This window comes from Limanda limanda, chromosome 5 (assembly GCF_963576545.1).
Source record: "Limanda limanda chromosome 5, fLimLim1.1, whole genome shotgun sequence".
NCBI classification, from domain to species: Eukaryota; Metazoa; Chordata; class Actinopteri; order Pleuronectiformes; family Pleuronectidae; genus Limanda; species Limanda limanda.
Genome location: NC_083640.1, coordinates 1,003,261 through 1,013,929, shown reverse-complemented (window position 1 = coordinate 1,013,929; position 10,669 = coordinate 1,003,261). Strand labels below are relative to the sequence as shown.

General features: G+C 45.8%; 1 protein-coding gene across 1 annotated transcript in view; it reads right to left on the bottom strand.

Annotated features, from left to right (window-relative positions):
• Nucleotides 1–1,169: 1,169 nt before the first annotated feature.
• The window catches only part of znf608 (zinc finger protein 608), a 35,585-nt gene continuing 26,085 nt past the window's right edge, over nt 1,170–10,669 (bottom strand). The window contains exons 5-10 of the mRNA XM_061070972.1: nt 7,914–10,380; nt 6,514–6,970; nt 5,575–5,744; nt 4,072–4,219; nt 3,671–3,727; nt 1,170–1,189 (exon numbers count right to left, since the gene is read on the bottom strand). Coding sequence (XP_060926955.1) covers nt 1,170–1,189; nt 3,671–3,727; nt 4,072–4,219; nt 5,575–5,744; nt 6,514–6,970; nt 7,914–10,380 — 3,319 coding nt within the window. The remainder of the gene's footprint in view (nt 1,190–3,670; nt 3,728–4,071; nt 4,220–5,574; nt 5,745–6,513; nt 6,971–7,913; nt 10,381–10,669) is intronic.

Below are 10,669 nucleotides of genomic sequence, written 5' to 3'. Positions count from 1 at the left end.
TTGTGTCTATCAGAGGCTCTGCACTGAGCTAGTTAGCTTGTAGAGGGAATCGGAGCAGAGGCAGGGCAAAGGATTGTGGGAATTCGGTGAAGACGGAAACTCCACCGGGATCACTGACGGTCAAAAAGTTGCCATTTTACTTTAAACACAATTCTGTTTTTTATCACGTTCTCCAGCTGGTTTTTGTCCTCTAATCAAGAGAAGAAGTTTCTTCTATTTGGTCTTGTTATTTAAAACAGATGTTCTGAAGAAACTTGATCGAGCAGAAAACATCAATTTAGAAAAGTTACATTTGAATAAAAATAAATGAATTTAGAATGTTCTCTAACGTTTTCTTTAGTCCCTAAATCACAACGAACCAGATCAGATGGAAACAAACACATGAGGTTTGGTTCCTGTTCCTGCAGTGAAGCTCCCTGTGCTCCGCCTGCTGCCCCCCCCCCCCCCCGCATGGCTGATGGAGATCAACATAGAGAACCATAAAGCATGTTAGTGCTCTGCCATGAATCTGTACACAATATTTACACCGCTGGGTTCCTACATGGCACTGGGCAGGTCGATGTGAAGTTTACTCTCACATAAAGACAATACAATCAACATGGTTACGCTCAAGTACAGGTTAGTAATACAAATGTAGCGTCAGCACTATGGAGGGAGGAGGACCACTTCAATATCATCATGAGAATAATAAGGAGAATAATAGACTTTTTAGCTTCCTACTGCTGTTTCCCAATAGAAGTTTTAAAAAACCATCAACACTTTTGGGATAAATGAAGTCATCATCATTACATTCAGTCATATCATCGTCATAATACACTACGATAAATGTGCGTTTCATAAAGAGCTGCGTGCGCTGCGCTCCGGGATGTTTCGTCTGCGCCACCTGCATCGGTCCAAACTCTGCAAAACTGAAGCTTGAAAAGTTTGAGATTCAGGATTTATACAGGAAGTTCAACAAGGTCCACATCCTGTCCGTCCCTCAGTCCGTCCCTCAGGCCGCCCGTCTGCTCCTGGGAGACGTGTTATAAAACAGGTGGTTGTCATCAGTAAGAAATGAAAGAGGTGATTTTCTTGTTCTCTGCCTCTCAGCGAGGCGAAGCTTCTTCAACACCACGGAATCGATGTCTGATAAATCTGCCGTTCCTCATGTGAGACGTGGTCACATGGTCCTACTTCTTCCCTTCGGCCTCTGTGGAGACAAGAGGACAAAACTGAAGACAAAGCAAATCCTGCAGAGGAGACAACATCCTCTTCACTCATGTGTCCGGATCACAGACTGAAAACAAAGTGTCTCAGCTTCTTCATTGAACGAACTGGAGCTTGAGAAGCATTTGGAGTCAGAGTCTGAGGTGAAGCGATGACGTATCGAGGCCGAAACACGAGCTCGACCAATCACAAGTTATGAGCCTCCTCCACGATTTCCTGTATCGTTTTTGCTCTAAGGAACGATACAGGAAGTCGTTCCTCCCAACTGCAATAAGACTGTTCAACTCCTCCCCCTCTGTCAGAGCCTCCATCACAGAACTGCACTAAACCTGTCTCCTGCTCTGTGGACCTGTACAACACTCCGCTCCATATACACTTACTTCACATCATATGTGATATGTGTTCATATAAACTATATTGATATTATATATCATTTTATACAATAATATTGTCTTTTGCACACTCTGTCTACATATTCTTACACTCATAGTATATTATATTATCTATTGTATGGTTATGGTTAGGGTTAGGGTCAAATACTTATATTTATACCTCTACTATATATCATATATTATATCATACTCTCTGTATATTCTTTGTATATATAAGTCTATATACACATATTTATACATGTGTACATGTTATAATTATTATTATTATATTACTATTATTATTATATATACTGTTGCTGCAATTATTACTATATACTGCTATTATATTGGTATAATTACTATCATATATAAATATATATTATGTTATATTATATACTATATATACTGTACTATTCTTATATACTGTCTAACAATAACATTACCATCATATCATCAGTACTATTACCATCATCTTGCCACTGCACCTTATCTACCTATTTATCTTGTGTTTCTGTTTTTATTCTTTCTACCTCAATATTTTCTATTTTATTCTATTGTATTGTATTTTATTGTATTCAAATATACCGGCTGCTATGACGTCTTAATTTCCCTTCGGAAATGAATAAAGTAATCTATCTATCTATCTATCTATCTATCTATCTATCTATCTATCTATCTATCTATCTATCTATCTATCTATCTATCTATCTATCTATCTATCTATCTATCTATCTATCTATCTATCTATCTATCTATCTATCTATCTATCTATCTATCTATCTATCTATCTATCTATCTATCTATCTATCTATCTATCTATCTATCTATCTATCTATCTATCTATCTATCTATCTATTTTACCTCCAAATGATGTCATCACCACTAGATGGCAGCGTTCGTGTCAGAGAGACTTTGGCTTCATTTATGGAGGAAGTAGAGACGTGTCAAACATCTTTATTTACAGTCTATGACTCATCATGGAGTCTTGTCAACATCATTAGATTAACCCTAACCCACCCTACTGTAAAAAAAAAGAGAACATTTAGGATTTGTTATTTAACCTTGAGGAGATCATTCCTTCTTCAGCTATCAGGAGAGAGAAGTTAGAGAAGAACCAGTTTCCTGTTGAAATCTTCATTCCTCTTCTGTTCTGTGTTCCCACCGCCGGCATCACTCCTGTTAATCTCTTCTGTTTCACACCAATTACCATTTACAGATAAGTCTGTGCACCGGTATGTTAATCATCACATTGTGCTGTTTAAGTGCCTGGCAGGTGCCCTCGGCATTATTTCACACCTCCAAACAAAGGCAGTGATATATCGCCTATGAAAACATATGGAAAACCCTGCAGAGTGAATAATGAGCTACAGGAGGATCAGCTGCTCGTCCCGAGGGTTCAGACTTTAGATCTATCGACCCGGCCGCTGTGAGAAGAGGAGACACTTCTCTGGCTCATTTATCGTTAGTTCACTTCATAAGACAAACAGTGAACGGTTACTCCTGGAGAGATCAAGTTGTGTAAAACAGAACAATATTCAACCTGGTAAATGTAACGCATCATTTTATCTGGTGGATGATATCAGGTCATTTCATGTTACTGCCGAATGAGTCCTGCTTACTGCTCCTAAAGAAAACTCATGGATACGCTGTCGTCCCACTGAATCCTCATCGGTGAAACTAAGACAAACGCCACATGAACATTCAACCATCATCTCCAGCTGTGAGAGGATCAGACGATCTGAGGAAATGTGGGCGTGGCCCAACGAATCAGAGACTGAACATTTACTGTGAGTGATATAATCATATTGAAGATGACAGCGTTTGGATCTGAGATATTTTCCTTGACAGTCGATGTTTAACACACAAACAAAGAGTCGAGTGTAAACTTTACAAACTGCACTTTTCATATCGTTTCTACATCTTCTCTTCAAACAGGAACAAGTCGACTGTTTGAAGTATTAATGTGGAAATCAGTGTTTGTGCAGAGTAAAGATGAAGCCGGGTCCTAAAGCTTGTTTCAGGGTCCAGAGACCACAGTGTCTTCAGTGGCTGCTGAACAGTTCTTGTTAAGCTGTAGAAGGTGTTGAACGTACCGGAGGAGGAGTGTCCTGCCCCCTGCTGGCTGGAGACCAGCGACCTGGAGCTCAACCCTGCAACACACAAGAAGACCGGATCAGAACCTGAACACAACAGATCAACTGAATCACAAGCTGATTATCTCCCCAAGAGAACCACACCTGTTCACACCCGAGGTTCAGGTCCAGACTGGACTGAAGGTCTGAACCAGAACCAGGTGTGAACGAGTCCGGAGTCTCTTTCTGTGCAAAGCCTCTGAAGATCCGTTTCCCTGCAGCAGCAGCTGATGATGAACCTGCTTCAGACTTTGATTCTTCCACCATGTTTGTGTCTCTTTTGACTTCATGTTTAATACTTTCTACGCTGACGCACATTAGTGTCTTTCTCTCTGGGTTACACCAGCAGTGTGTAGTCGTACCTTGGTAGATGTCGTACTGCCCTGACATCAGGTTGTAGCTCATACCCAAGTGTGTGTGGTGGTGTGTGTGGAGGTGTCGGGCGAACGACACGTGGTTCCTCTCTCTCTCCGTCTCTCTCTCTCCCTCCGGGGAACCCTTCTCTCCAGGCTGTGGAAACACACACACACACGCACACACACACACCTCTTGTTGGTTACATTAACAGGATATTAAGTTTACTGGACTTTGAAGACGCTGAATAAACGAAGCAGCCGTGTTTCCGTGTTTCGATGAAGCTGCAGAACTCTCTGATAAAAGCTGAGCAGCGACTGACGTCCTCCTCAACTTTATCACCAGAACTTAATCACATGTTTCCATTTAGACTGGATCTCTGGATGAAGCAGTTTAATGAGACTGAAGTTATAAAACCTTAGTCAAGGCCTCTTATCATGAGTAAGTGGTCATGCAGCACAGCCGCGGTGACCGAGGTGATAAATGATCCACGGTGGAAATTACTGGTGAATTTTAAAGGATCATTAAATCACATCTCTAATTTTCTGAAGTCAGCTTCCTCCAGGCATCCGAAGGTTTTCATTACAGGCAACAAAACCATCCGACACCAACACATCTCTAACATGTTCTCATCTCCACGTCTCTCCAAAGAGACACTGACTCAGACATTTGTTCTCACATACAGAACGCGTGAGGAACACGTGAGGAACACGTGAGGAACGCGTGAGGAACACGTGAGGAACATGTGAGGAACAACTGCTCTGTTTGAACACGCAGCACAATGCAGTGACTGTTTTTGTTTGTAGTCACAACAGCATTAAAGAGACAAACAGCGAGTTCAGTATAAAAACAGGTGTTTGAATCTATTGTCTATAATTTATCTCATAAAAACAGGATGAATTTACTGTTATTGTCAATTATATGGAAAAACAACAGATGCCTGGAAAGAACAAATTAATGCCGTTAAAACTTGCAAAAATATTTCCCGTTCAAACACACATTCTTGATTGAGGATTTTCTTTAATTTCATTGTTTTTATTCCACTTTTTTATCCCTGGTGTTTATTTTACGCGTTTAATATTATTGACTTTTATTTTTCAGGGTTTTCAATTTCACACTTGCGTAATCTTTGTTTTTATGTGTTGTTGTAATCCTGCTTTGGGCTGAGTGTTCTATGAAAGGAGCGATACTAATAAAGTTGAGTTTTAAAGGTATATTTATTGATTTGTCCGTTTACTTTATGTGTTAACGCAGCAGAGATATGAGTGTGAGTGTGTCAGCCTCATATTATGATGAACGTTCCCTTCTGCCAGAAACTCAATAAAGTCATTACAAGATATTGTAAATGTCCTGAGCGTTAAATGGAACTGCAGCAGTTAAAGTGAGTGAAGCATCAGTGTCACTGTTGGAAAGTGTTGGATTTAAATCTGGTTTCCTGTTGTGTTTGAGCTTCTCTTGTCAGGTGTGTGTCTCTGTGTTGTGTTGATGCTGCAGTGAAGTGAACGTCTCACAGCAGGAGATTTCCCGTGGTACTGGTGGCTCTGTTGCTGCAGCAGCTCCATGGCCGACGAGGAGGTGGAGTCGCTGCTCTGCTTGCTGCTCACCGCCCCCCCTCTGCCGGGCGGGGTCACCTCTGACTCCTCCCGGCCGGCCGTCTTACCGTACAGAGGGTAGTGGAAACCTGGTGCACACAGGAGAACGAGGACGTTTACCAAAATATCTAAATCTATGAGGTTCTGCTGCACTTACTGTAAATTGTATCTGACAAAACATTCCCACAAACACACAACTCTTATCTTTAAATCGCACATTTAAAAAACAACCTTATGTTGTATTTAGTAGTTATATTATTATCTTATTTATTCTGGATTCTTTTTTGTCTTATTTTTACTTATGAATAAATGTTCCCCTTGTGCTGCTGTTTCAATTAAGATTTTCTTCAAAAAGTAGATCTTGTCTAATCTGATTTGAAACTTTGCACACGACACATATTCACGTTTATACTGCACTCTATCATTTACAGTATTTGTTATATTGCATGACTTTATATTCAGCATCTGTGTGTAGTTGTTCTTATATTGTTCTATTTATTCAGTTTTATTCGACTTTGATATTATTTAGTTTGAGCCTGTATTTGATCTGCTGTTGTACCTGAATCTTATTATCGGATCTTCTTCACTGATCTGATTTGAGTAACAGTGTATCATCTCCTCAGCAGTTGCTACAGGATCAGCTGTTAGCTAGCACTCAGCTCAGCTGCCGTAACCGAACATCGGCTAATTGCCAATTTTGGCACCATGAACATTCCAGTGTAACTGAGCATGTTGGTTTTTTGTGTAATTTGCTTTCTGGCTGTGAGTGAAATGAGATTGAATCTGTTCAGCGTCGACAAATACATCAACCGACGCTAACCAGCTGATGGTGTTGGCGGCTTGGAGCCGGCCTCTTACCCGGGTAGTTGTGCACCAGCGTCGGCGAAACCCCTCGGTAGGAGGCGCCGCTGCTCTCGCACATCGCCAGGTAGGGCGGGTAGGAGGAGTGCTGGTACTGGAGGTAGGGCTGCTGGGGCGTCATGGGAGGAGACACCGCCGCCCGGGCGCTCTGAGGCTCCTCAGAAAGCCCTCCTATTGGCTCCTGACCCTGATCGTCCAGCCCCTCCAGCCGGTCGGAGTCCTCGGGGTCGATGACCGGCGGGAGATCGTGGGATCCGTGGACTCTGGCTTTGTTAGCATCCCCGCCTGCTCCTCGGTCTCCTCCTCCCGAGGTCATCTTGGCCCCGGCCGGCTCCACGGTGGCGCCCCACTCTGTGCCCGGGTCGGCCTCGCCCTCCTCGGCCTCCTCGCCGTGCTGCAGCTCGATGAACTTGCTGTGCGCGAGGCGCTGAGCCCAGGCCGGGCCGTCTGAGGCCTAGAGCGATGGGACAAGTGTTGGTGCTAGTTGCAGTGTTTCCTCTATACCTCCGTGTTAACAGCGGTGGGTGGGAGTCGATCTGAGCTCAGGTCAACTTCAGTCCATGTCAAAGTCCCAGTTTGTGTTTAAATATGGCCATTTGCAGAGCTAAACACTAAATGCCTTTTTCATTATAAGTCTAAATGTTAGCCCTGATTTAGGCTGATTCAATACTTTCATTTGCACGTAGACTTTTTGATCAGGGGGGGGGGGACTTCCTGCTGCACCGCTGCTGAGTGAATATAGAGGAAACACTGGAGTGAGCAGAGCCACAGACAGACTCTCCCTGGCTCTGGGTGGGATGAAGGATGAAGGATGACGACGTTTCAACAGCAGGCGGCCGTTCAGCGGAATCCAAATCCAAGGGAAAGCGTTCATTCCATTCAAACAGTTTCACATGAGCCAGCATGAGTCAGCTGTTAAATGCATCGTGAGATGACACGACTGAAAACCTGACCAACTTTCTGAAAGAGCAGCTCATATCAAAACCAACAGTTATTAGAAAGTTTACTTTGTTTCTTTTTAGATTTGATCTTTTACATTTATAGTTAAAGTTGGAATTACACATTTCTTCAAATCATTCTCATTCTAAACATAAACAAACATTCTCATCCATCAAATCAAACTTCATGGTTTTGATTTAAACCTAAATGACTTCAGTAGTTTGGCAGAGTCGAGCTGCAGCAGCACAGAAGCCACTCGGTCTTTGTGATTAGCCCCGATTGGTTTCGCTGTGCACCACCTGTGATTAATCTCGTTAAGAAGCACCATCAGAACCATCAGAACCATCAGAACCATCAGAACCATCAGAACCATCAGAACCATCAGAACCATCAGAACCATCAGCGGCGGCGGCGGCGGCGGCGGCGGCGGCAGGTTACAAACAGAGGGAGAAACTTACACTGGAAAAGGAAACATTTGAGTCCAGATCTGTCTGACTGTTCACGTTGTGGAGTGATGAAGAGGAGGAAGAAGAGGGTGACTTGATGTCATCACAGTCTTTCATCGAGACCTGGTGCTGGTCCACCAGTCCACCGTGAACCGCCTTCAAGCTCAGACCCTGGACCCTTTCTCCTCTCTCACTCATCTCCACGTAGGACAGGATGGCTTTGGGACAGCAGCCTTTAGTCCCGTCCGGACCCTTCCCTAGCAAGGGTCCACTGGCTGGTCCTCCAACCATGTGCTTAAGGTCCTCACTGTCTCTCAACCCCTGACCCCTCTCGCCCCTCTGCTTGCCACCTGGTGGCTGGTCACAGCATTTGGAGGCCAGTAAGATTTTCTGGTCCATGTAAAGTCCTCTGGAGTACTGGCCATAGTACAGGGACTGGGCTAACGCAGTCTGGGTCTGACTCATGGCCAGCTGCAGCTGAGATTGAGGCGGCCCATCGCCTTTCTTAGAGTCCAAGAACTCGTTGGAAGAGCTTTTGTCATCCTCCTTCACTTCTTCCTTTCTGTCTTTCCCTTTGCCGTCATGGGCAGAGCTTTTGTGGAAAGCAACACTGCTGCTGTTCTGCCTTTCCGACTGCATGTACCCCGGCAGGTAGTAGGGTTCGTAGCTGTGGTAGTATGGAGACTGGGAGTCTTTTGAGGATGGGGCAGATGAAGTGGGAGGGGTTTTACCAGAGTTACTATGGTTACCGTTAGAGCTCACATCAGAAGAGGCAGACGAGCCGGACTTGGATCTGAGGCCATCTGACCGACATTCGGAGGATCCATCGTCCCCGGCATCGGAGATGTCGGAGTAAGCGGGACTGTTGTTCTTGCTGCTGCTGTCAGCTGCTACCAGGCAACTCCCACCGGCGTCGAGCCGCGAGGAACTGCCGATGGAGGGACTGGGGGCGTTGTCCGTGAAGGTGTAGACCTTATCGGCCTCTGCACGGATACTGGCCATCCTGCTCTCTTGGCTTTCTGTGAGTCCATTCATCACGTCCTGCTTGCTGAGGTGTTCCTTCAGAAGGCTTCCAGAAATTTCCTTGACACCCATTTTAGATCCACCACCACCATCCTCCATTTTGATCCCGCTGCTGTCTCCATTAGGTGTCCTGGTGGACTCGTCTTTGTTGTGTTTGTCCTTCAGCCTCCGCTTCTCCTTCTTCCTGGTCTCTTTGCTGCAGGTAACCAGTGTTGCTTTGACGAGGGTCGGCTCCACAACGATGCTCAGCTTTGGTTTGATTGGTTTTAGAGGAAGGGTTTTACTCGTGAGACCCACAGCTGCCATGGGAGAGGCCTGCGGTGGGGGGGCAGTATCTGCTGTGCCGGGGGGATACGTTGCATTGGGTATGGCGATCAGCTTGGGAGGAGCAGGAGCTGGAGCAATTGGCCGGTTTGTCCGTGACTTGGAAAGTTTCTCCACCTTCCCATTGGCCTTCTTGCCTTTATCACATGCGCCTCCCTTCTTGTCGATCAAACCTTCAGCTTCAAGTTTGGGCATCTCCACCATGGAGTTCCTGTCTGGGACCATGCAGTTCTCCAGGACCACGGTCATGTTGGAGATGATGGGCAGATTGCTGAGGTCATCGATGAGCCCATCTTTTAGCAGTGAGGTTCTTCTGGTTTTAGAGTTAGCTGTGGGGCTGTGGTCGGTACTCAGGAGTAGCCGTCTGTTCTTAGGAGACCCTACCGTGGTCACCTTGTAGAGAGGTGCAGGTTTCTTCGAGGAACTGTTGGCATTAGTGCTGCTGTTAGGCTCTGTGAGGTCGTATGTTATGTTGCTGATGGTGTCCTCACAGTCTGATAGTCGCTCCTCACTTTCTCCGTCCTTCATGGGCTCCAGCTCAGGCTTCCTCTGCTCCTCGGCCTCCAGGTGTGCATGTGTCTGGTGGTAGCGCAGCCCGTTGATGTGCTTGTAGCGTTTAGTGCAGTTGGGGTGGGGACAGTCTATGAGAATGGGCGGGGGTGGTGAAGAGGCACCACCTCCCCCTGGATCCATGAAGGAGGGGTCAGATTTGCCCTGCGGCGTGGACGGGGCGCTGCGGGATTTGGCTCGAATCCGCTTCCCGTTGCCATTTTTGATGTCGTCAGAAGAGACCAGGCTGAGGTCCAGGTCGGCCGGAGGTTTGTTCTTTCGCTTCCCAGACGAAAGGGAGGGGGCGCTGTGGGAAGGTTTCACGTCGTCCACGGTGAAGAAAGAAGCTGGAGCTCGGCAGGTGCTGTTGATGAGGTTGAGGCTGCCTCGCCGGCCCTTGCTGTGGATCGGCGCAGAGGTTCCGGCCACGCCTCCTCCGCGGCTCCTGTGCTGTGTGAGACCTCTGACTTTGGCAGCGGGCGCCGGCTCAATGCAGGGACGCTCGGCCATCGCCATCCGCATCCGTTTCCCCCGGCCACGCCCACCTGGCAGCTCGGGGTCACTGGAGGGCGACTCGCAAAATCTGGACAGAGGAAGAGGAAAAATTCTGCTTAATAATCACTTACTGACAATCTGGAGGAGATGGATCATATCGAACGTATCGAATCACATTTTATTTTCTTGCTGTTGTTCGCACCAAACACGACTTCACATCATCACCCAAACTGAAATCTCACAGCATCGCAGCTCATAGCACATCATCATTCAGAGCTCGTTCAGACCCTGACGTCCGGGATAAAAATTGATTTTTCACTGCACAACGTCTGCTTCTCTTTTGATAACATAAAGAAAACCTGTGCACCCCCCAGTTA